Below are 27,446 nucleotides of genomic sequence, written 5' to 3'. Positions count from 1 at the left end.
AAAGTGGTAAGTAGACTGTACACTGACAAAGAAAAGTCTTTCCCTCCGATGAGAATCTGTATCTCTCATATAAAACATCGTCAGGGACAGAAAAAGGGTTTTGCCGGTCTCTGTACACTCTACAGTTCTCCTACGAAACCCTCTCATGATCCACCGAGCTTCTTTTTTTTTATATACGCGCACCAAGAGAGCTGATTGGTCAGTAGGCGGTGTGTTTCTCCACGTTGATCTCTTATCATGAACATAACCTGCTCCGGAGCAGGTTAGCTCCACAGCGTAAGTTACCATGGCGATCTACCCCGGTAAGAAGTGAACCAGTGTCGTAGGACGGAAAACCCAAAGTTAACGCTTAAGTTACCTCGCTAAGCACAAATCCTGCTTCGTAGTACAGGCCCCTGCTGCCTGCAGGTTTTTTGTTATTGGCAAGGCACCACACTGTTAATACAAAAAAATATCTCATTTAACTTTTATTATAGATCCATCCATCCATCCATCCATCCATCCATCCATTGTCTACCGCTAATCCTGTATTCAGGGCTGGAGCAAATCCCAGCTGTCATTGGGCGAAGGCAGGGTACACCCTGGACAGGACGCCAGTCCATCGCAGGGCCAACATATAGAGACAAACAACCATTCACTCTCACATTCACACCTACGGGCAATTTAGAGTCATCAATTAACCTATCCCCATCCTGCATGTCTTTGGACACTGGGAGTTATTAATAGATGAATAAAACAAATCATCTGTTTTCTTCTTATCGCTGGTAAAATAATAAACGATGAAAACATTAATACACATTTTAATAAACAAGACTAAAACTGTATAACAGCATAAAAAACAAAAACAATTATTATTTTTATTATCATTATTATTATAAGAAATAGAGTTGTTTTAAAATTATTTATCTTCAAGGTATTTTTTAAATCTAAAATCTCATAAGTGTGCATTGTGAAGACTTTACATCACAGCTGGTGTTTCAGGATCCATGATGGGGTGTCAAACTGGATTGACCTGTAACACACAGACACACACATCACATCACATTTTATCCATACCATCTAGAACCTGTCCCACTTTCTCAATTGTCTTTTTTTTTTAATGAGGACATTTTTGACTGGACTGCAGAGGGCCAGCCCTAATAGGTTGAGTAAGTAAGTAAGTAAGTAAGTAAGTAAGCAAAGAAAGAAAGAAAGAAAGAAAGAAAGAAAGAAAGAAAGTAAGAAAGCTAGTAACTGGCTGATCAAGTTACACCATTGGTCAGTCGAGTGATGTAGACCTACGATGTCCCCAAGGAGTGTTACTCATGAAGCTACACACAGTCATCAGATCAGCAAAACAGTCAGATTCAAGACTCGACATGGACACATGACATCACTGCTGCAGTTTTGTAATGTGAACTGTAAAGCTGGAGATGTCAACATGTCTAGAACACACAGAATACGGCGGAGATACAAGCTAAAGAGACATTTAGCTAACGTAAGCACAGCAGTAGCTAACATTTGCATGCTTGCAGCCAATGTCTAACTGATCTAATTTAACCCCTAATAGACAGCAAATCTCTAAGTGAAGCATTCCGAACTTCATCATCATGTTTACGTGATTAATCGGCTCGTTTGATACATTGTTGTTGGAGATAACTGGGCTGTTAACTGTGATAACGGTCTTGGTTGGCTTAGCATTTTTACTAACATTAGCCAACACTCTACTACTGGATGCACGTGAAACTCCTCACCAACATGATTTAGTTACTGTGTGACCTTTATAAGTATGTCCGACACCTTAGTATGAAACCAGTGTTCGTAAATGATTAATGGGGAAATATCACAGAATGACGTACAGCGGTGCTAATGCAGTGCTGCTAATGCCACAATAATACAATAGGAAGGATATCACATGCTTCATTTGTGTTGGTGTTGCTGCTAGGTTTCACATAGTCTTTGTTTTACTTCCTATGTGGAGAACTGAAATTGGTCTACAAAGATCAGACCACACACCTTGTTGCGGCAGAAACCCTGTCCCAGAATCAGTCCCACCAGTGAGTTGAAGATGTTGATTAAACAGAGGACAGTTTGTAGCCCACTGGCAGCCCCCATCACACTGAACAGGACAACGTTCCACTGAACCACACCTTTGGGCTCCAGACAAACTCCAGACCACAGGGTCCTGTTGTACAGATAGCCTGTATGACTGAGACAGAGAAACCAGAGGGCTGGGTTACAATCAAAGACCATGTTACAGCGAGAAACAGTGTTACAGTCACCCACAGGGTTATAGTCCAACAAACAGTCAGAGACGGGGTTACAGTCATAAACAGGGTTACAGTCAGCCACACAGTCAGAGACAGGGTTACATCCAGTCATACAGTCAGAAACAAGGTTACAGTAAAAGACAGAGTTACAGTCATAGACAGGATTACAGTCAGAGACAAGGTTACAGTCAGTCATACTGTCAGAGACAAGGTTACAATGAGAGACAGGATAACAGTCAGAGACAAGGTTACAGTCAGAGACAGGGTAACAGTCAGAGACAAGGTTACAGTCAGAGAAAAGGTTCAAGTCAGAGACAGGGTAAGAGTCAGAGACAAGGTTACAGTCAGAGACAGGATTACAGTCAGAGACAGGGTTACAGTCAGTCATACAGTCAGAGACAGGGTTACATTCAGTCATACATTCATAGACAGGGTTACAGTCAGAGACAGGGTTACATCCAGTCATACAGTCAGAGACAAGGTTACAGCCAAAGACAGAGTTACAGTCATAGACAGGATTACAGTCAGAGACAAGGTTACAGTCAGTAGGGTTACAGTTAGTCATACTGTCAGAGACAAGGTTACAATGAGAGACAGGATAACCGTCAGAGACAAGGTTACAGTCAGAGACAGGGTTGCAGTCAGAGACAAGGTTACAGTCAGAGAAAAGGTTAAAGTCAGAGACAGGGTAAGAGTCAGAGACAAGGTTACAGTCAGAGACAGGATTACAGTCAGAGACAGGGTTACAGTCAGTCATACAGTCAGAGACAGGGTTACATTTAGTCATACATTCATAGACAGGGTTACAGTCAGAGACAGGGTTTGAGTTACAGACGTTTTTGCCATTCTTGCATAGAAATTCATTTTGAGGACATTTTTATACTTTGCTTTGGATGGAATTTGGGACGCACATAATAATTCATATCAACCTCGGCCTCTATATCCCCCCTGACCCAGCTCCGTCATCGCTACTGCATGCACGTATCACCTATTGCCTCGTCTCTTCACCCCTGCTCTGTCGAACTGTGCTTCCTCCTCTTCATTTGGACTGTTAATGTCTCACTGCTGCAGCTGACATTAACCTTCTGCCCGACACTCTCTTCCACACTCTTCCACTCCTTCCTCATTTTCACACATTTTGCAGCTTCTGCCTCAAAATGTCTTTTCCTTTTGTCTCTGATCTTATCTGCTCCACCTTTTCTCTTTTCTCTTTTTGGGTCCTGTATCTTGTATTTCTTTTTGCATTTGGTATCCTATTAGAATATTAGCTAGCTTACTTCTGTTTAGATTGGATTATTCCTCCCTGAACTCTGAACACTTTTCTAGCTTACTAGCTCCTCAAGGCACACTTACCCATTCACACACATGCATTCATACATGGAGGAGCCGCATCAGGAGCTACACATCCACATGCCGATGTTTGCAATTTGGGATTCAGTATCTTGCCCAGGGACACTTCGTCATGCAGACCGGAGGAGTCAGGATTCAAACCACTGATCTTCGATCGGAGGACGATTCACTCTACCTCTTGAGGAGCTGTCCACACGTACCAAAACTATCTTTTTTTCTCTGTTTTTCTTTGGCGTTGTTTCAAGAAAATCTGCGTTCACACGAATCCACTGTCAACGACTCAGCGTGCTGTAGTACATATCCCAGGCCTATATGTGGCGCTGTTTCTGCCACAAAAATACACCAAAAACGGAGAAGAAGAGGTGGAGCATGGGGAATGTTGCTTGACCAGATATTTGCCATTGCTATGGCAATGAGTAAAAGCTACGTCTACTATCCACCGATCAATAAACACCGATAAGATGACAATTTGGCCTCATACGATGAGGCGTTGTCACACGTGATGGATTAATTCAAAAAATAAATGCCTACATCCATGGGAAGTTAGCTAGTGTTTGTTTGTTAGCAACATAAAAAAGTAGCAAATCTGTGACCTTTTTTCTCTGAATATTGCCCCCCTCTCTTAGCTCTTCTCAGGACCTGGTTTCAAAAAAGTGCGTTTTTCATGCACCGAAAACGCCAGATCGGTGTGGACGGTTGGCCCAAACGCGCAAGACTTCTGCGTTTACACACAAAAAAAAAACGTTTCTGTGTGGACTCCTCCTCCAGGGGCACAGGAGGGGGCCACACAGGAGGGGGCCACACAGGAGGGGGCGACAATTGTAGCACTTACTGCACCTACAATGGGCCATTCCATCTCCAAGTGGACCTCCCGTAAGAGAGTTTTTTTTAATAGACAAGCTCTGGCTGCAATAGACATAGGAAATCTGGCCGCAACCGATTTTCTTTTTTCCGACAATTTTTTTCCCAATATTGCGGCGGACCTCCAGGCCACTACTGGGCCGGCCCATCTGGAATTTGCCAGATTTGCCAGATTGCAGTCCAAGCCTGGTACATGTACAGTCAGATACATGGTTAAAGTCAGAGACAGATTTAAAGTCAGGATTTAGAGTACATCATAGTACAGAGACAGCTCTGGTGAAAATCACAAATGACCTTCTAATTGCTTTTGACAAAGGACTGGTTTCTGTACTTGTGCTGCTAGATCTTACTGCTACGTTCAACACCATTAACCATGAGATTCTAATATGTAGACATGAAAAATTAATTGGCATCAAAGGAACCGCATTAAGCTGGTTTAAGTCCTATTTATCCAATAGATCTCAGTTTGTGCATGATACAAGGTTCTGTGCTCGGACCAAGCTAGTTAAACTCCAGGTATGTGTTGATGAAATACAAACCTGGATGACCTGCAATTTCCATGTTAAAATCAGATAAAATGGAAGCTAATGTACTTGGGCCTAAACTCCTCTGAAGCTCGCTGTCTACCTTGGAGTTATCGTTGATCAGGACCTGTCCTTTGACTCGCATATTAAACAAACTACAAGGACAGCGTACTTTCACCTGCGTAACATTACTAAAATCAGGCCAATGCTGTCTCAAAAAGATGCAGAAAAAAAAGGTGTCCATGCATTTGTTACCTCAAAGCTGGACTATTGTAATTCCTTATTATCAGGCTGTTCTAATAAATCTCTTAAATCTCTCCAGCTGGCCCAGAATGCTGCAGCACGTGTCCTGACTAAAACTAGAAGAAGGGATCACATTTCTCTTGTATTAGCTTCTCTGCACTGGCTCCCAGTAAAATCCAGAATAGAATTTAAAATCCTTCTCCTCACTTACAAGGCTCTTAATGGTCAGGCACCATCATGTCTTAGAGAGCTCATTAAACCCTACTGTCCTCCTAGAGCACTACGCTCTGAGAATAAAGGGTTACTTGTAGATCCTAAAGTCTCCAAATTAGAACAGGTGCCAGAGCTTTCAGTCATCAAGCTCCTCTTCTCTGGAACCATTTTCCGTTTCTGGTTTGGGAGGCAGACACTGTTCCCACTTTTAAGAGTAGGCTACTACTAGGTAGGTCTACTTTGAGTTGTGTGTCTCACCAGTCTGGGCGAGGTTGTAGTGGGACCCCCCAGGATGGAATGGAGGTGATGTTATATAGACAGAGTGGACCCTGAGAGAGACCAGTGGCACTGACCAAACAGCAAATACCAGCAGCCAGTAGGCACACACCAGAGTACCCCACTTGAGACAACATCTGGACACACAGAGAGAAACATGAGTAACACCAGACACAACATCTGGACAGACAGACAGACATAGAACACATCTTTAACACCAGACACAACATCTGGACAGACAGACAGACACATCTGTAACATCAGACACAAGATCTGGACAGACAGACAGACACATCTGTAACATCTGACGCAACATCTGGACAGACAGATAGAAACATCTGTAACACCAGACACACCATCTGGACAGACAGACAGACACATCTGTAACACCAGACAAAACACATCTGGACAGACAGACAGAGAGAAACATCTGTGACATCAGACACAACATCTGGACACAAAGAGAGAAACATCTGTAACACCAACCACATCTGGACAGACAGATAGAAACATCTGTGTCAGTCGAGATATTTATTTGAAGCACCATGAGATTTCATTTGTATTTTATTGTGTGCTATTAAAATAAAATGAATTATTTCATATATTATTATTCAGAAAATGCTTTGAACAGTCACCTTTTATAACCTATATATCCTGGCAAAAATAATAGCAGAAAATATTTATAGATTCACAGATCACCTGACGTCTGAAACCACAACATCCCCTGGTTTTGCTGCTCTGCACAAATGACCGAGCTCCAAGAAGAACCTGAAATCAGACAAACGGCAGTGATTAGTTGTATATTCATATGCATATATTATTTTTAGTATTAGTATTATTATTATTTGGAATGCTGATTCAGCAAATCCTGATCTTTATTCTTAATCTTCAATTTATATTTATTCATGTTTTTTGTAATTTTTCAGCTGCAGAAACCATTCAACTATCAAAACTTTCAGCCCTTAAAGGACATGGGTGCTATGACTTTGCTCATTTCTACTTCTTATTTTTAACATATTAACTTTTTCACATTGTTTTAACAATGTAACTCAATGAATAGCACAAAATTAAGAATTCTATCCTGGAATGTGAACGGTGCAAATAGTCAGTTTAAACGTGGTAAAGTATTAAAGCATTTAAAAAGATTCTCCCCAGATATCGTTTTTTCAAGAAACACATGTAAGAACGGAGAAACTTGCTCATCTAAAAAGAGAATGGGTAGGTGAGGTACTTGGTGTTGGACAATCTTCAAAGAGAGCTGGTGTTGCTGTTTTATTTAATAAGAAATTAAACCTTACAGTTAATAAGGTATTAAGTGATCCTTCCAGGAGATATATTCTGATGAATGTTTCTGTGGAATCAAGCAACTTTACTCTAGTAAATATATATGCACCTAATGAAGACTGTCCAGGTTTCTTCAGCTCAATTGAGAGTAAATTAGTAGACTTTTGTGACTCAACAATTATATTGGGGGGAGATCTAAATTTAACATTAAATCCACAGGTCGACAAGAGCGGGAATATAAACCAACCGAAAAAATCTGTATTTACGTTATTCAAGTTAATGAATGCTGTTGGGCTTATTGATATTTGGAGAACACTACACAGTGATGTAAGAGACTATACTTTTTACTCCCACAGGCATCAAACCTTTTCAAGAATTGATTTGTTCCTAATTTCTCAGGATATTGTTAAACATGTGACACAAAGCTTAATACATCCCACAGTGATATCTGATCATAGTCCTATTCAGATTGATCTTGAATTACAATCCGCACCAGTGAGTTTTAAACAAGTGGAAGGTCAACGATTCTCTGTTCAGAGATCCAGAAATTAAGAAACAAATAAGTGAATACATTCACACATTTATGGACATTAACAAAAACTCCATAAATGATTTGCCAATGATATGGGAAGCATTAAAATGTTGCCTCAGAGGGGAGCTAATTAAGATCGGTAGCTTCAAGAAGAAGGTGCAGCAGCAAGAGGAAAGCAAATTGTTAACAAAAATTAAACTGTTACAAAATTTACTGTCAAACGAATACAAGAATGAAACATGGCCAGAACTGTGCAAACTAAAAATGAAAAATGAAATAAAAAATTGAATATAAACTAAAGAGAGCCAAATGAAATGATTATGAAAGTGGGGAAAACGCAGGAAAGCTGTTAGCCTCAAGACTCAAAAAACAGATGTGAAAAAATACAATTTCTAGTGTCAGACTATTAAATGAAGGGACTGGAAGTGTGCTATTTGTCTTGTCTATTTGTGTTTTGTTATTGATGTTGTTGTTTTGTTTTTTAATGTTTTCTTGTTTTTCTACTTATATTATTATTATTTGGAATAAAACTCAATGGAGAAAATATGAAATCTTCTTCAACTCACCCCACTTACAAATGCTGCTGCTTCTGCATACTTTCAGCTACACGCTTGATTTAAACTCATGTGTCCTATCAATCTTAAAATAAGACAGATACTAATACTACTTCTAGTACTAGGACTACTACTACTCCTGCTGCTGCTACTACTACTACTACTACTACTACTACTACTATTTTTTATAACTGCTTAAAAGTAGTACTGCTTTAGTACTTCTGCTACTACTACAACTACAACTCCTGCTGCTCACTACTCACAGAGACCGATTCTCACTGCTGCTGCTATCCTGACTTCACTCCTAACTAATCTTGATGTTAGCAGATGGGACATCAAATCAAATAAAATTTCCTCAAACATGGTTTCTGTCATTTGAGGTAGTACTTAGCCCCTGATGTATGTTCAAGTGTTCATTTTTCAATTTGTTATTTGATGCTATAAACACATTCTGACCATCCAAGCTTTTATTATGGTACTTGCACTGACCGGCAGTGTCAATTTGCCAAGCACATTTAGATTTCATTTTGACATTATATTTTTAAGTTAACACATATTGCTGTAAATGTGGTAAAAATGTGGTAATGAAATGTCACACCACTTTTTGTTGAAAAATGTGGCTGTTCATTTCAACTTCAGCCATTTTACAAACAGCACCCCACATGCTACAATACTTTGATAGTATAGAAGTTTAATTTCCAGATTTTCCAGCAACGCTTGCAGCTCTTTGCCTCTTTAGACAGCTCTACCAGTTTTACATTTCAGCTTTTGGCAATGCTGTTCAACACCTATGGCCTTTATAATTTTTCAGGCGTGTCATTTAACATTTCTGCATTTGCAGCAAAGCTTTGCATTCATTTTAAAGTGGCAGTCCGTAACATTGTCATCTATGTAATTGTCTTTTAAGTTCCTATCTATCAAAGAGTGAGTTAAACAATGGTGGTTGATCATGTGACCACTAATGACAGTGCTTGTACTTGCTGCTTTGTCCAGAAATAGGATCTCCGTGTCTGTGGCCACATTCCCGCTAAACTCTAAATGAGTTTGATCTTTTTCCGTCAGTCAGCAGCGGTTGGTCTGCAGGTGGAGCTACTCACAGAAGTATGCTGCGTTTACTTGTTATGGGAAATCGGTATTGTCTAACTGCTGAGTCAGGCTCCCTGTAGTCTAAAGTGTTTGACCAGGTACATTTCATTACTGCTGACTCACAATGGAGGATCAACAGGCAGAGAAAGAAGACCATTCAACTTCCAGTCCCAAGAAAAAGAAACAACAAACTAATGGAAGTGTTTTAAAGTGTGTGTGTGGGTGTGTATGTCTGTGCATATGGCTATGTGTGTGCGTGAGTGTGTATGTCTCTGTGTATCTCTGTGTGTATATTTGTGGGGGTGGGAGGCTTGGGTTTCATGGTGTTCTTTGTTGTTCATATCTTGTTTCGTTTTTGTTTTGTTCGCTTTTATTTTATGTGAGGCACTTTGTGCTAAAGTATGAAAAGTGCCATATAAATAAAGTTTGATTTGATTTGATTTGATTTAAAGCAGGGATGCCAGGGTTACGGCCCGGGGGCCGGACCCGGCCCGACTGTACGTCACATCCGGCCCGCGGGTGTTAAGGGGAGAATTTTTTTTTTAATTGTTATTTTATCTATTTAAAAAATATATATATATACCGTAAATCCTCTAATACTGGCCTGTATTCTATTACCGGCCAGTCACATTGGCCGGGGTAAGTGTCGACAGGCAGCGTTATTTCCACCCTTCCCATTCATTCAGTCAGGTTTGCGTCGCGAAGATTTTGGCTGAGTTCTATATTAAAGGATTTACGGTATGCCCTGCAATGCATTCGACTCACGGCGAGTGTGGACAGACGGTGCGCCACTGCCTCCAGCAAGCTCTCGAAAATCTTTTAAACTGAATGTTGTCAATGTAAAATCAAGATAGATTCAGCAACTGCATAGATTGTTTTTCTCGCTTAAAATGTTTTCAGAAACACGTTTCGGGGAACTATTGTTGTAAAATAAGAGAACGTTTTCAAACAAGCCGCCATGTTGGTCGGTTTGAAATCCGGGAGCAGACAGGACAGCTGTGAAAGCGATCGTCCAATCAGGTGCAGCCATGTAGTGTGCACGTGATTGTATGAAGGAGAGCGCCTGTCAATCATCTTCCTTTGTAATGTATGTAATTTAGGCCTCATTGTGAGGCTATTTTGGTGCCAATGCAATTTCTTTTTGATGTGTAGGCCTTCATGAATAATTTCAAATAGCCTACCTATCCATGTGTTAAGTCAATGCTTTATTTTAGATCGACAACGGTCAGTTTAAAAGATTATCGAGAGCTTGCGGCGCTGTCTCTAGAAACTCGCCGCTCCGGCATTGCACGGCTTCTTACATAGACAATGAATGGGAACATTCCCTCCGCTTATGATCTCAGACAGGACGCCGTTTAGTTTCCCGGTGTGTCCGGGACTTCCACAACATGTACAAAGCAGTAATAGTGTTTATTACGGCCACGAATGATGAAACATTATCGGTGTAAATGCAGCGGTGCCGGTCGGATTTCTCTCTCACCCCGACTGCAGTACGTTCCCGATCCCAAACTGCCGAACAGCGAGATCGCTCGCCACAAAGCCTCAGCCGTACACGAAGAAGTGTCACAGTTGTGTTGGAGACAACCATTGGGCTAAGGACTGCAGGTTTCCTGGTGGAAAATGTCATAAATGGAGCGAAGCCTGCAAGCTAGTTCAGGCTGACAATGCAAGCTGCTCAGTCATACTCATGTGACATACCTCATACTCCAATAATATTCTTCCTTCACATCCTCCCTATTTGGCGGTCTATTTAAGCTAAGACACTTCCCATCTCCCCCTTTCGGCTGTCAGTGCCCCCGCTGCTACGTGAGTATTGCTGTCTGCTTGCTGCTAACCCTCCACCTCCCCAGCATCCATCTGCAGGCTCCGGGGGTTAAGATATTTAGTCATCATCACTTCCCATCATCTCTATGTAATCGCATATGTGGAGTGATGATGCCAGAGCCTAGACGCCAAACTCAAACTATGTTCTGTTGCTACAATAAACATTCTAAACGTGAGTTGTCTGACTGAACTGTGGAAAAGTGGGACACATAAAAAGAGCATGCAGGATGAAAGCTGCTGGAAAAGAAAAGACTAAAGATGGTAAAGGGGAGAGAGGAACTTATGAAAAGAGAGCACACTTCATAAAAGAGGAAGGGAGTGATAGTGATGATTGTGAAGAGGACGTTTTCACTGTATATCACATGAAAGCTAACTTGACCATGTATAACATGAACGAAGAAATAGTCATTCCTAAAGAAGAGTCTATAAGAAAAGAGCTAACAGTAAATGGGGAAAATGTAACCTATGATGACTCTGGCTGTGAATATACAATCATGTCAAGGAGGGCATTTCACAAATTGTGTAGTGACACAAAGACACCCAAGCTAGCTAGCTGGAGTATTAAACTGAGAACATATGGCGGACACAAAGTGCCATTATTAGGAGCAGCAAAGGTTTAAGTGGAATACAAAGGCATGACAAAGTGGTAAGCAGTGGTGATTGTCAAAGGCTCCGGGACAAATTTAATGTGTTGTGTTGATTCAATTAGTTGCATTAAATAGTGTTTGTTGTGATTATTTATTGCATTTAAATGTGCCTGGAACTGTGGAAACCTGCCTGTGAGGTCTCGGTGACGTATGCGCACTGCGCGCCGTCAGCCAAACTTCCACTCCGCCAGCTGTGATTCGCCTTGAATGAATGGACTTTATTTGCGCCTTGTGCCTTGCGCCGAGAGTAGACCAGGTTGGAGCTGGCGGGCTTTCGGCGAAGTCTCGGCGAGGCTTTTTGCCACGAAACTTCCGCTACGCCAAGCTGAATCTGTGACGCCTCCCCCTGCTGCGCTGCCACACCCATCTTGGCGCAGGCGATCCACCAAACTGCCAAACTGACCGTGCGCAAGGCTGCGCGGGTCGAAACTTGCATTACGCCGGCTCCGCCACCCTGCGCCGCCCTGCGCCGCCCTGCGCTGTGCCACGAAACTCTGCAACTCTCTCCTGGCTGGACTCCCGGCCTCTGCAACTATGTTCATACCTAGAGCACTTTGATCACAGCACTGTTGTACTTAAGGTATGTTTGCTGAACAGCTACTACTTTACTCTGACGAGGACCTAACACTTGTTTCTATTTTTCCCTCTTACTTTATCGGCAATGATATGTTGTGGTTCCTTTCTTTCAACAAATGTACTTATTGTAAGTCGCTTTGGACAAAAGCATCTGCTAAATGTAAATGTAAATGAACAGTACCCCATTCCAAAAATGGAGGAAATGCTTGCTAGTTTATCGAGAGGAGAAAAATTCTCAAAGTTAGATATGAGTCATGCCTACCAACAGATTGTGCTAGATGAAGAGTCAAGAAAATATGTCACAGTAAATACACATAAGGGGCTGTTTAGATATACAAGGTTACCTTTTGGTGTGAGTTCCACTCCAGCCATTTTCCAGCGTACAATAGAGGGTGTACTGCAGGGACTAAATAATGTAGCAGTTTACCTAGATGACATCATTCTGACTGGAAAGGATGACAACGATCACCTTCAGACTTTAGACAAGGTACTGCAATGACTGAATTATGCGGGACTACGCTTAAAAAGGAGCAAATGCCAGTTCATGGAGGAAGAATTGACCTTTCTAGGACATGGAGTCGACAAGATGGGGCTGTATCCAGTCCCAGCAAAAGTGAAAGCAGTGCAGGATGCTCCAGCACCAACCTCAGTGACTGAACTCAAAGCTTATTTGGGGCTGCTGAACTTTTACAATAAGTTCTTACCCAATCTGTCCACACTACCGGCACCGCTGCACAAACTGCCCAGAAAAACAGTGGTCCTGGGGGCCAGAGCAAGAAACCGTTTTCAAACAGTCAAAAGAGCTGTTACAATCCAGCAAGGTGTTGGTGCATTATGATGAAAGAAAAGAACTGATACTCTCCTGTGATGCTTCCCCTTATGGAGTGGGAGCTGTACTCGCTCATCGTATGCCAGATGGTGAGGAGAAGCCTATAGGCTTTGCATCACGAACACTTGCTGCTGCTGAAAAGAATTACTGGCAGCTGGATAAAGAAGGATTAGCTGTGATTTTTGGAGTACGGGATTTTCAGAAATATCTGTATGAACGAAAATTTGTGATTTGCACAGATAAGCCATTGATAAGTTTATTTCATGAGATGAAAGCTGTACCACAGATCTCAGCGCATCATGAGGTGGGCGGTACTGTTAAGAGCATATGAGTATGTCATGGTGTTCAGAGCAGGAAAAGACAATAGTAAAGCTGATGCCTGCCATTACCCGAAGAACCCAGTTGTCCAGCACCAGAGGAGCAGTTGTTAATGCTGGACCAGGAGTAAGGTTCATTAATGACGTCAGAGCACATGCAGAAGTTGACAACTAAGGATCCCATACTCTCAAGGGTACGTGAGTATGTTATGAGAGGATGGTCAAATGACTCTGACACAGACTTCATACCTTACAAACAGAGACAACATGAACTGAGTGTACAGGACGGATGTGTGCTGTGGGGTGCCCGCATTGTGATACCGGAGAGGGGACGAGCACCTAACTACATCAGTCACATCCTGGAATGATCCGCATGAAAGGCCTGGCAAGAAGTTACATGTGCTGGCCTCACATGGACACTGACATTGAGGCCAAGGTAAAGTCATGCACCACATATCAAGAACAAAGGAAAAACACCTGCATGTGTCCATCCATGGGAGTAGCCTGAGAAACCATGGATGACTACACATCGATTATGCTGGTCCTTTTATGGGTAAAATGTTTTTAGTGATTGTGGATGCACATTCAAAGTGGCTGGAGGTGTATCCTGTACCGTCAGCTACATTAGAAAGCACAGTAAACTGTTTGAGGAATAGTTTTAGTACCCATGGTATTCCTGAGATGATTGTGTCGGATAATGAAACATGTTTTATGAGTGAACAAACAAAATGGTATCACACATGTCACATCAGCACCGTATCACCCCTCATCCAACAGGTTAGCTGAAAGAGCTGTGCAGACTTTCAAATCGCTCATGAAAAAAACCACTGGTGACACCTTGGAGACAAAACCGAACAGAGTTTTGTTCAGTTATCGCATCACTCCACATTCAACAACAGGACTGTCACCTGCTGAGATGCTGAAGGGGAGGTGCACATTGAAGTGCACATTTGATCTCATATACCCAGACCTGAAACAGTTTCCTTTCAGTGTGGAGCATTTGAAGGCATCACGCAGATGAGAGACAGTCGACACTGTTGTGTGAGGGAGATGAGTCCCAGAGGCTCGCCTGCAGTTCCATCTACCGCCAGAGAGGCCACTAGAAGCATGTATCATTTGAACATTTGAAATGTATTCATTGATGACATTTGAATGCTGCTTCATAAAAGAACAATTCTTGATTCTGTTCATTACTCAGGGCATGTGCCTTGAAATCAAAACTCCAGTCCTCCCGATCAGTTTGAATGTGTTTGAGTATGTTTAATCTGTGGCGGTGACAGGGGCTGCTAAAATTAAATACAGAGGCCTGCAGTGAAAAGTTGGAACAGAATCGACTTTTGGAAGCGACATCACACTGTGGTGACCAGTCAGGTCACCAGCGATCAGAGCTGTAAAATTACTGCCAGGAAACAAAGATGTTAATGGGCCATAAGAGACTTTGCACACCGCCGCACAAGCCACCTACCGACAATGTGTGGAGGCGAGGCGTGGACTTAAAGTGGTTAAATCCTTGTAAAAGGAAACACCACATAATACGTTCAAAGACTGATGTCGACCATGTGATAAAAAAAGTCAAACAGGATGTTTCCATGAGGTGAATATGATCTCTGGCAGAGCTCACTGGGATGGACGTCATCACACCAACAGATCGCCACTGCCACAGTTTTCAGCCAGATGTTTTCAGCGTGATGGCTGTTGCTCCAAGAATGTTGATAAAAAATGGCAACAAGCAGATAACAGAAGGAGAGAATAGTTCTGTGTGATATACACTAACACACACACAGTCACACTAATACTCACACCATAATGCACGCAGTCTACTTACTGTGAGTCAGATGACTTCAGCAGTAACATTCAATTTAAATCTGGACAAACAGAGGATGAAAATAAACTAGAACATGTGACTAAACACTACAATAAACAAACTAAAATACACTCAACTGTGTCATACATGAGTCAAACACACACACACACTGACCAGGAAGCCAGACCCCCACACCCCCGTGGCCCAGGTGGCCTCTCTGGTCACATGACCCTCCAACAGGTAGTGGATCTTCAGTTCAGGAAGCAGCAACAGGAGGTTGGACAGCATGCAGATGATCGCCATGGGAACCAGAGAGACGGCCACACACCACAGACACCTGGACACACACATCTGTCAGAGGGTTAGCAAAATGCTTATCCTTATCTTCATCTCCACAAATCCTTACAAAACCTCTTGGATCAGTCATCAATCATCAATGTGCTGATCAATACTTATCATGAATAGTTGCAATAATGAAATTCTTATCTATTCCAGTTCTGACTCATTTGTATTGGTTCTTCAGTTGAGCATTAGCGGCGTTGTAAGCATTGAATGGACGGACTGAAGTCATTTGAATGTCTCCTCTATGATAAACAACAGAAGTGCTGACGAAGATCAGTACTATTGATGGGATTGCCATCCCCTCAAATACTACTGTAAGAAACCTTGGAGTTATCTGATGCAGAAAAACTTGTCCATGCATTTGTTACCTCAAGGCTGGACTATTGTAATTCCTTATTATCAGGCTGTTCTAATAAATCTCTAAATCTCTCCAGCTGGTCCGGAATGCTGCAGCTCGTGTTCTGACTAAAACTAGAAGAAGGGATCACATTTCTCCTGTATTAGCTTCTCTGTACTGGCTGCCAGTAAAATCCAATACAGAATTTAAAATCCTTCTCCTCACTTACAAGGCTCTTAATGGTCAGGCACCATCATATCTTAAAGAGCTCATTAAACCCTACTGTCCTGCTAGAGCACTACGCTCACAGAATAAAGGGTTACTTGTAGTTCCTAAAGTCTCCAAAATTAGAACAGGGTCCAGAGCTTTCAGTCATCAAGCTCCTCTTTTGTGGAACTATCTCCTGGTTCTGGTTCGGGAGGCAGACACTGTTCCCCACTGTGCTCTTAGTTATGCTGCTTTAGGTCTAGACTGCCGGGGGAATTATAGTCTCAGCTTTGTTAAAAGCTTATAAATCTTTTTTTTTTTTGGCAAATAAAGTATGATAAAGCTGGTGACACAAAGCAAAGTGATCACATTTCCACTCTCAAAAGGAAGATTACAAAATGTAGCGGTGGAGTGAAGTGCCCTAGATCAGGTGAATAATAACACAGCGGCACATGGCGCTCCACAGGGTTCTATAGTTGGTCCTTTATATTTAACATTAATACATTATATAACATATAATAAAACAATCCTCTATTGATTAACAGCTCCTCAGACATAAACATCAAACAAACAAGCTTATACTCACTTTCAAAAACATTCTGGATATGAACATGTTTTAATCTGACCGTTAAAGTTTGGTTCAGTTTCGGCAACTAAAACATTTGAATAGAGATGCACTCCTTTATGTTTTGGGTTATTCTGTTGATGACAAACAGCTGCTTATTTATTCATTATCCGACAACACGAGAACCCTATTTTAATTTAGATTTATATAAATGTAGACAATAATTACAAAGTAATTAAATCCATGGATCCATCTTCTTAAAGGATTCCTGTAGATTTTAGTGGATTAAACTGTTGATATGTTTTATATAAGCAGGTCTCCTTTTTGTTTAATTAATTATTAAGAATATAAATTAATAAATTAATTGTTGCAGATTAATAGTCATTGACAAAACATTCCAGTTTTACTCTTTAAAAATAAATCTGAATTGTATTGAGAGTTTAACCTGATTAAACATGATAGAAAGACAGTAAAACTAATAGACTAACTAATAGATATCATTATATAAATATGAATATATTGGTCGTCAACTGCTCCTGATAATAATCGTTTCACATGATTCATGTGATAATGTCATAATTAATCCAACTCACCCTGAACAATTGCTGCGGCTGCTAAACAGATGACGGTCCAATTCAGAGTCATTCTGAGGAACAAACACATTTATAACAGCCACAGGAGACACGCCCACAGCCATATATGGAAACGAGAAGCATCCTGGTCACGGTCCTGATGATCTGGATCATTTGTCTCCAGGAACAATATTAACAATCAACATTAAGCAAACAGAGACGACAGTAGAGAGTCACGGTGCTTCTGTGTTCATGTAGAAGGCATCAGAGTTCACCAGTGAGAAGGAGGTCAGAGGTCAGCAGATAGTCATCACACAGAGAAGTTTAAATTTAGATCCAGATGTGACTCTGAGTCCACTTCATCTTTTCTGTTTCAGTTCAGTCGTCTTTTTTTAGCTCATCTGAGTCACTCTGTTGGACAGACTCACCAGTAATACTACACTAAACTGGTTGCTTTTCAGTATTTATTTGAAGTGGTCATGCAGTTTGGATGGAAGTGGACTGAGACCATCTGTATCTGGATCAAGTAGGTCCTGAAAAATAAATTGTATCAGATTTATTAGATGTTTATGTCCTGTGATCAATGTGTCAGATATCTAGCGATTAAATATAACGTTTCAGACTAAGTATCAGCAGATAATCTAGAACTTGGATCAGGACCGAAAAACACCACCTCCTGTCCTGAATCACAGAAAACAGGAAACTAAGGAGAGACCTTTACAATGACTGATGAACAAACAGATTCAAACACATTGTGGCGTGAGAGCTGAACATTTGATAAACCACAACGCCTTTGCTCCACGAGGACACATGTCAACATGAGGATCCTTCAGGGTCACATGACCACAGGAAACCACAGAGACCACAGAGTAATGATGAAAATCTCCTGCTGGATTATATTCAGATAAAATGTGAATAAAAGAGGCAGATTTAGCAGCGTATGACAAGTTGCAAACATGGACAAGTCTACTGTCAGCAGAGCTGCGTAGCCTTTTTGTTAAAAATGAAGAGCAATATAATATTGGAATAATTTAATAGAATATTAATTAAAATACAAATTATTTTTTTAATTTAAAAATAACAGGAAATCTAGTCTGTCGAACTTCTAATGTTCAGGGGTTGTTTTCCTAGAAAACACTGAAATTTCAATGGAATTCATATTTATGAAATTGATTTATAGACCAATATCTGAAATCTGCCCCGTGGCTTCACAATCCGTACAATAAACGACATCCTCTGTCCAAGGCCCCTGCCAGGATAGACAGAAAAGACCAACATAATAATTACAACATAGTAAATCCATAACAGTAATTAGCCCAACAAGCTGAGCTTGGATATAGAGAGACTGGATATAGTTCATCTCCTGTACACACAGAACCAGATCTATGATCCTGGATTAGGGCTGGACTGTGTCCTTCTTAGGAGTCCACAACGCCACCGTGTTCATTACTTACCTGATACAGAACACCTCGAGATACAAGATGATGTTAAACGTGTTGAAACAGGGACATGCAGGTGTATCAGGACCAAACAAACAGCCGTTCAGTGTGTCTATCGGGGGCTGTATGTTCAGCCTAAGTAGAAACAAAGTAACTGTCCTCCCGGGAACAGATCAACCTGAAGTTCTTGGGAACAAGGAGGGATTTGGTCTGAACACACCATGAAGCAGCAAGACTGGTGCACTGACAGGATGGTTAGTTCACACACTGACTGAATGGCTAGTTCACACACTGACTGGACGGTTAGCACACACTTACTGGATGGTTAGTTATTTATCTTGCTTATTCTCTCACTAAATTATATACAAATTCTCATAAAGTGTGATGGACTTTAACTTTGTAATAATTGAAGAGATCAAGAACTATTTCCGCTGAGAGGCATGCAGCCAACGAGGTATGTTAGTTATTATTTACGTTGTTAAACCTTGTTTTACGTTATTTGTGTCCTTTATATTAAGATAAGTGTTCGTTTTGTCATACTTTCTGTTTAGTTTTCACATGGATTTGAGGTGAATAAGAAGTGGTTTCACGTCAAATAAATCAGTAAAGAAAACCACTTGTGTCTGCATATGCTTCGGAGGATTTACAGTGAAAACTCGAACTGTCCATAGACGGCAACATCAAAGGATTAGCCGACGCAGATCGTTAACGAGCTGCCAATTACGGAAGCACGAAGGATGAGAGCTGCTGTTGTGTGTGTATAGTGAACATTTCACTCAGCTGCTCATCAAAGTGACTTGAAATGCACAATGTACATGTACAGTTAAGGTGTTAAGTTTAAAGAGTGAATACGTTTTCTTTAAAGAGATTAATAATATAACTTAATAATATATAAGTGTCATTTAGGAAAATAAGTTAAGGCAGTTTACTTAGGGATAGTGAAGAAGAAGCTGATGGTGCTGAAACTGAGCAAGAAGTGCAGCATCCAAGACAAAGTCGAAGAGAAAGAACCCTGACAGCAAAGGGTAAAGAAATGGAAGATGGCAAATTAAAGGGCTCCAACAAAGGTTCAACTATATTTATGACAAATGGAGAACGCAAGTCAAATCTGCAAAGCAGCCATTATCACAATCGACAGTGGCTTTATCTGAGGATCTGCTGAATGATGTTATTGGTGTCCACACACTTTTATTAACGGAATTCCAATGACTACATGAAAGTAATTGTTCAATATGCAAATAAGCATATTGTTTGTTTTCATGAAGACCAAGGTGTGCGTCACTTTAAATGTTGCTCTCGCAAAGAATTGTGGCCTATGCTAAAGGAGCTCTGAAAGGATCATTGGAGATCCTTTCCTTTGCATTTAGATAATTAAACAGCTCTTATCATGGCGGCCACTTGTTTACTTCTGGGTTACTTCTTCAATTAGGAACCTTCCTAAGCAAAATAGACTATTCCATCACAGCCCAGATATTGAGCCTTCTCTCAATTATAAAACTGAAGTTCACTATGTCATTCGAACCACAGTGAAAGAAATCACTCCCTCGGACATCATAAGAGTTCTTAAGTCAGACTTCTCAGAAAGAGCTGGAGAAGAGGACCCAATGTCTCAAGAAGATCTAAAGTTTCTGGCAAAGATGAGAGAATCCGTCACACAAAAAGACAGTGGTCACTTTGAAATGACCATTCAAAGAGGAAAGACCGAAATTACCCAACAACAAGACGTGCAATTCATTGACTGAACTGTCTTGCAAGAAGACTGATCAAATTTAATACAAAGACTTTGTGGACTTTATTGACAATATCATCTCATGTGGGGATTCAGAGAAGGTCCCTGAGGAAAAAATCGACACAATATAGCTTGGAATATTCCACATCATGGAGTCTATCATCCACAGAAATCAAGGAAAATATGTGCAGTATTTGATTGTTCAGCCAAGTTCAAAGATACATCCCTCAATGACCATCTGGTCCTGATTTGACGAACACACTGGTGGGTGTCCTATGCCGTTTCCAAAAGGGTTCCATCGCAGTTATGTGTGATGTCGAGAGAATATTCCACCACATTTCATTCAAAGAAACTTCTGTTGATGGTGGCCTCACAAGTGTTCAAACTGAAAAGGAATCAAGAGAACTGTGCTGCACTGGCAATCTGAGACTTTCTATCTGAGAAGTTTGTTTCAAATAGTGAGAAAGTGATGGAAAACATCCCAGATGAAGAATGTGTTGTCATCAAAGATCAACAAAAATCCCACATTAAGGTTTGCAGCAGGCAGCGTGAACAAGCAATTAAGTGCTCTCGTAAAGTGTGGCGCTGCTCATGATGGACTTTAACTTTGTAATAATTGAAGCGATCAAGAACTATTTCCTCTGAGGCATGTAGCCAACGAGGTATGTTAGTTATTTTACGTTGTTAAACCTTGTTTTACATGTTATTTCCTTTATATTAAGGTAACGGTGTTCGTTTTGTCATACTTTCTGTTTCATTTACAAGGTGGATTTGAGGTGAATAAGAAGTGGATTCACGTCAAATAAATCAGTAAAGAAACCACACACACACACACACACACACACACACACACACACACACACACACACACACACACACACACACACACACACACACACACACACACACACACACACACACACACACACACACACACACGGTGAGTTCACACACTGACAATCGGTCTCGAATAAAGTCTTAAGATTAGATTGGGGGTACTAGGGGTACTTTGGAGTTCTGCAGGTTGCTTTAGCTGCTGTAAACGGTCAATTCCTGCAACAAACGCAATCACGTTCTTGATTACTTTGGTCAATTTGACAGCTTCAATGTTGAATGACAGACGAAATTCAAGAAAATTAATTAGTGCTTGAAATGTAGCATCAGTACAGCTGAAAACATGGAGACGTGGAAACATCACTAAATGTTATTAAAGACACAATGCATTTACATTTACATTTAGGTCATTTAGCAGATGCTTTTGTCCAAAGCGACTTACAATAAGTACATTTGTCAAAAGAAGGAAACAAGGAAACCACAATGAATCATTGCCGATAAAGTAAGAGCTAAAAATAGAACAAGTGTTAGGTCCTCATCTGAGTAAACTAGTACTTCAAGAGCAACAGTGCTACGATCAGAGTGCTATAGGTAAGGGTATTATTCTTTTTTTTTTTTTTTTTGGGGGGGGGGGGGTTAGTGGGTCATGCTAGTCGAGGTGAAGTCTGAACAGGTGAGTCTTGAGCCTTTTTCGGAAAATGGCAAATGACTCAGCTGTCCTGACATTAGTCGGGAGTTCGTTCCACCACTGAGGCGCCAGAACAGAGAAGAGTCTGGACTTTGCTGAGCGACATTTGTTTGATTTCAGCGAAGGTGGTACCAGCCGGCCAGCTGAAGTAGAGGAGCGAAGTGCTCGCTTCGGGGCATGAGGTTTGACCAGTGTTTGAAGGTAGATGGGTGCCGTTCCATTGATGGCCCTGAAGACCAGTGTCATCGTCTTGAATTGGATGCGTGCTGCAACAGGGAGCCAGTGGAGGTCACGGAGGAGGGGGGTCACATGGGAGAATTTGGGTAGATTGAAGATAAGGCGTGCTGCAGCATTCTGGATACGCTGCAATGGCTTAATCGCAGAGGCCGGGAGTCCGGCCAGGAGAGAGTTGCAGTAGTCAAGGCGGGAGATGACCAGTGCTTGGACCAAGAGTTGGGTTGCATCCTTTGTGAGGAAGGTCCGAATCCTGCGGATGTTGTAGAGGGCAAATCTGCAGGATCGGGCCACAGCAGCGATGTTGGGGGTGCAGGATAGTTGGTCATCGAGGATTACACCCAGGTTCCTCGCAGTTGACGACGGCAATACTGTGATGCCCTCGACAGTGACCGACAGGTCCATGCGAGGGCAGTCTTTCCCTGGGATGAAGAGGAGTTCGGTTTTATTCAGGTTAAGCTTGAGGTGATGTGCAGTTGTCCAGACAGAGATGTCAGCCAGACAGTCCGAGATGCGAGTTGCAATGTGGGTGTCAGAGGACGGGGGAAAAGAGAGGAACAGCTGGGTGTCATCTGCGTAGCAATGGTAGGAGAATCCATGCGATGTGATAACAGAACCTAGTGATCTGGTGTATAGTGAGAACAGAAGCGGTCCTAATACTGAGCCTTGAGGGACACCCGTGTCCAGAGAACAGGGTTTGGACATAGAGCCATTCCATGTGACCTGAAAGGTGCGATTTGTCAGGTATGATGTGAACCAGGCGAGAGCAGAGTCAGTTATGCCAAGTTCAGCCAGAGTGGAGAGGAGGATTTGGTGGTTGACTGTGTCGAATGTAGCAGATAGGTCGAGGAGAACGAGAACGGAGGAGTGGGATGAGGCTCTGGCGTCTCGCAGGGACTCGGTCACTGTGAGGAGGGCCGTCTCAGTGGAGTGAGCAGTCCTGAATCCTGATTGATTAGGGTCTAGGAGGTTGTTCAGCGAGAGATAGGATGACAGTTGGTTGTAGGCGGCACGTTCCAAGGTTTTAGAGAGGAATGAAAGAAGAGATACAGGTCTGTAGCTTTGGATGTCAGCAGCGTCTAGGGTGGGTTTTTTAAGGAGAGGCTTCACGGTAGCTGTCTGAAAATCCGCTGGAATGACATCCATTTATTGCATGATCAAACAATTTTCAGTAAGGTAGTAAAAGGTTCATTGTAGGCAAAAAAAACATTTTTAAATACAAATCTATAAGGAAAACACTCTTCTCTGAGATTAAAATAGCAAATTTAACAGTAAAAATGGCAAGATCATCAAGTACATTTATGAGGGGAAAAAAGTAAAGTCTGGGCATTTTTTTCTTCTTCTCATAAATGAATTACTATATAATGCCACAAATTCTTGATTATTTTCTTATAAATTAGCCTCTTTAATCTCAGAGAATATCAGATTTTCTTTTATATTTACCTCTTCAATCTTGGGACTTTTTTCTTTGAATATTCCTTCCTCTCCCAGCTCTGTAATTATTATTATTTATTTTATAGGCTGTCATCATTGTACCTCTATAAATTGTTCCAGTGTCTTGGCAGGGATGACCAGAGGCAGTGCTTTTGGCAACAGGGTCAATCTCAAGATCCGACTTGCTCTCATCGCAAAGAAGCAGCGCATGGAAAGTGTTGGAAGTGATCACACCGCTGAACCTTGTGCAGCTCTCAGCACCCAAGGCTTTGTTGAGTCCAGTTTTAAAGCACGAGTTCAGCTTTTTTGCAACAAGGGAAGGTAGTGACCATATTTGGACTGTGGAGGAGTGACGGGTGGATCTGACGAACACAAGTGGCAGAGCGGCACCTTGAGAGGCGACCTTACACCATCGGGCTCCATTTTGCTTCTGCTGTGAGGTTGATAACAAAGTTAGCTTCCATTATTCAAAGTAAACTTTACAGTCAAGTATTAGTCATCTTGGTAGCTAATTGCATTGGTGGCATGGTAGCGAAGTAACGGTAGTAGAAACTGTAGTAATGGCCTAAGTCGTGTATGAGCACCAAAACACTGCAGAGCGCTGCTGTCAGTTATTCCTCTATAATAGTTCACAAATACAGTCAACATGAGTTTTCCAGGGTTTAAGGTAGAAAGACCAGAAAATGATCATTGCTTAATAATAGTTTTATCGGTAAGGACTGTTTCAGCTCTCATCTGAATGAAGATTATATAGTAATAATAATAATAATAATTAAAACTGCGAGCAGTGATAACGGGCCCTCGCATGGCACGTAACTCGGTTAGTGCTACGGCCGCCTGACGTGTCGGACCGCCTGGCCTGGCCACCGCCACGGGGCGGGTCGTCCCTGGCCACCGCCACGTTGCCAGTCGTCCCCGGTCGTTCCCGGCCACCGCCACGGCGCGTGTCGTCCCCGGCCACCGCCACGGCTGGCGTCTGTCGTCCCCGGCCACCGCCACGGCGCGGGTCGTCCCCGGCCACCATTACGGCGCGGGTTGTCCCCGGCCATCGCCACACCACTGGTCGTCCCTTGCCTGAATCTTCGAGTCGATCACCGTATCAGACGATTGAAGTTGTCCTGCTAGACTGGGGTGCAAAGTTCCACGACACTGGGACCTTATACGGGTGTAAAAATATGACATTTTATGTCGCCAATAGGTGGCGCTCTGATTGTGAGTCAATATTGCAGTGCAGACGTGTTCGGGGTGGGACTCTCATCAAACGTGACAAGTTTGAACCCGATCGGACGATGGACACTGAAGTTATAACAGTTTAGAGTATTAGTGGCGAAGCATGAAATTCGTCCATGTTCAGGGCGCCGTAATTGCGCTCCCGTAGGACTTTTGGAAGACTTTTTGATGATTTTTAATCGTCAAGGCCTCTAGAACAGGCTCGCAAAGTTTGGTAGGAATCGGATCAACGGTGTAGGAGGAGTTCGTTAAAATACAAAGCTTACAATTGAAAAATGGCTGATTTACTGTAGCGCCCCCGAGTGGTCAATTATGATAAAACTTTCAGGATATGTTCCAGGGAGAGATGTCAACATATCCTGCAAGTTTCGAGCAGATTGGCCATTGTATGATGAAGTTACAATGACTTCCTGTACACTGGCAAAAACATCACGCACTGGCCACGCCCTTTGACTTATGCAAGACCTTTTGATGACTCTTCATCATTAAAGACTTGAGTACATGATGACCAAGTTTGAGATGAATCTGATAAAGCTGCTAGGAAGAGCTCGCTGAAGTATAAAATTTAAAACTTTCTATCGCCAGTAGGTGGCGCTCTGAATATGAGTCAATATTGCAGTGCAGATGTGTTCAGGGTGGTACTCTTAACAAACATGTGAAGTTTTAATCATATCAGACAATGTACATTGAAGTTATAACAGTTTAGATTTTTGTGGTCGAAGAATGAATTTCGTCCATGTTCAGGACGCTGTCCTGGCCACGCCCTTTGACTTTTGTAAGACCTTTCGATGATTTTGCATCGTTAAGGCCTCTAGAACAGTCTCAGCGAGTTTGGCATGAATCGGATCAACGGTGTAGGAGGAGTTCGTTAAAATACGAACCCTACAATTCGCTAAAATGGCCTAAAATGGCCCAAAATGGCTGATTTACTGTAGCGCCCCCGAGTTGTCAATTTTAATAAAACTTTCAGGATATGTTCCAGGGAGTTATGTCAACATATCCTGCAAGTTTCGTGACGATTGGGTTTAATATTGTTGAGTTATGTGTATTGATTTCTAGAGCCCCGCCCCTCTGATGTTCATTGGCTAATAACTTCTGAACACAACGACGTTTTTCAATGTTTTTCATGGAACTTGCCCAACTTGGTCTAATGATGATGCACAGCAAATTTGGTGAGAATCGGATCTACGGTTTAGGAGAAATTAGCAAAAACGTGTTTTTCACAAAATTCAAAATGGCGGAAAAAATCGGCAGGCGGACTTTAGTACCCCCATAGGGTTTTTTGTAGAGCACACTTGCCTGCATATGTGTACCAAATTTCATGTCAATCGGAGTTACGGTTTGAGTAGGGTTGCCTAAAAGGCGTGCGCATCACGTTAGGTGGCGCTAGAGAGACACTTTTTTGTGGCCAACTATGAAACCTTTAAAATATCAAATTTTCCGCCACTCCCCATGTGCACGCCAAATTTTTTCAACTTCTGAATATGATAAGGCCCCCAAAAAGGCCGTCGAACTTGCGATATAATAAAAAGAATAATAATCCGTTCAATTTCAATAGGGCTTCGCAGCCCGACGTTGTCGGCGCTCGGGCCCTAATTAAAACTGCGAGCAGTGATAACGGGCCCTCGCATGGCACGTAACTCGGTTAGTGCTACGGCCGCCTGACGTGTCGGACCGCCTGGCCTGGCCACCGCCACGGGGCGGGTCGTCCCCGGCCACCGCCACGTCGCCAGTCGTCCCCGGGCGTCCCCGGCCACCGCCACGGCACGGGTCGTCACCGGCCACCGCCACGGCTGGTGCCTGTCGTCCCCGGCCACCGCCACGGCGCGGGTCGTCCCCGGCCACCGCCTAGGCACTGGTCGTGGCTTGCCTGAATCGTCGCATCCATCACTGTGTCAGATGATCGAAGTCGTCACGCTCGACTGGGGTGCAAAGTTCCACGACACTGGGACCATATACAAGTGTTAAACCATGACATTTCATGTCGCCATTAGGTGGCGCTCTGATTGTCAGTCAAAATTCTAGTGCAGACGCGTTCAAGATGGGACTCTCATCAAATGTGAGCAGTTTGAACATGATCGGACAATGGACACTGAAGTTATAACAGTTTAGAGTATTGTGGCGAAGCATGAAATTCGTCCATGTTCAGGGCGCTGTAATTGCGCTGCCGTAGGACTTCTGTAAGACCTTTTGATGATTTTTAATCGTCGAGGCCTCTAGAACAGGCTCACAAAGTTTGGTAGGAATCGGATCAACGGTGTAGGAGGAGTTCGTTAAAATACAAAGCTTACAATTGAAAAATGGCTGATTTACTGTAGCGCCCCCGAGTGGTCAATTTTAATAAAACTTTCAGAATATGTTCCAGGGACACATGTCAACATATCCTGCAAGTTTCATGATGATTGGGTTAAATATTGTGGAGTTATGTGTATTGATTTCTAAAGCCCCGCCCCTCTAATGTTCATTGGCTAATAACTTCTGATCGCAACAACGTTTCTCAACGCTTTTCATGCCACTTGCCCAGATTGGTTTATTGATGAGGCACAGCAAATTTGGTGAGAATCGGATCTACGGTTTAGGAGAAATTAGCCAAAACATGTTTTTAACAAAATTCAAAATGGCGGAAAATTTTGTTAGGCGGACTTTGGTGCTCCAAGAGGCTTTTT

At 42.2% G+C, this 27,446-nt stretch overlaps 1 protein-coding gene and 1 long non-coding RNA gene across 3 annotated transcripts in view; one reads left to right on the top strand and one right to left on the bottom strand.

Annotated features, from left to right (window-relative positions):
- The window catches only part of LOC311020139, a 452,545-nt gene that overhangs the window by 39,160 nt on the left and 385,939 nt on the right, over positions 1-27,446 (top strand). The gene's annotated exons all lie outside the window — the stretch shown is intronic.
- LOC311020129 (transmembrane 4 L6 family member 1) lies at positions 825-17,242 on the bottom strand. Of its 2 annotated transcripts, none has more exons than XM_084020004.1 (6): positions 17,214-17,242; positions 15,344-15,520; positions 6,416-6,484; positions 5,699-5,853; positions 1,996-2,188; positions 825-1,012 (listed from the first exon to the last, which is right to left on the bottom strand). In XM_084020004.1, exons 2-6 carry the CDS (start codon positions 15,518-15,520, stop codon positions 998-1,000), a joined length of 609 nt encoding a protein of 202 aa, XP_083876130.1. In that variant the 5' UTR covers positions 17,214-17,242; the 3' UTR covers positions 825-997. The 2 variants fall into 2 exon arrangements, with proteins under 2 accessions (XP_083876130.1, XP_083876131.1); XM_084020005.1 differs by having other exon boundaries at positions 2,130-2,188.

Source organism: Eutrigla gurnardus (genome assembly GCF_963514095.1).
Source record: "Eutrigla gurnardus genome assembly, chromosome: 10".
NCBI lineage: Eukaryota > Metazoa > Chordata > Actinopteri > Perciformes > Triglidae > Eutrigla > Eutrigla gurnardus.
Note: the sequence above shows the minus strand (reverse complement) of the source record. Positions and strands in the feature narration are given on the sequence as shown.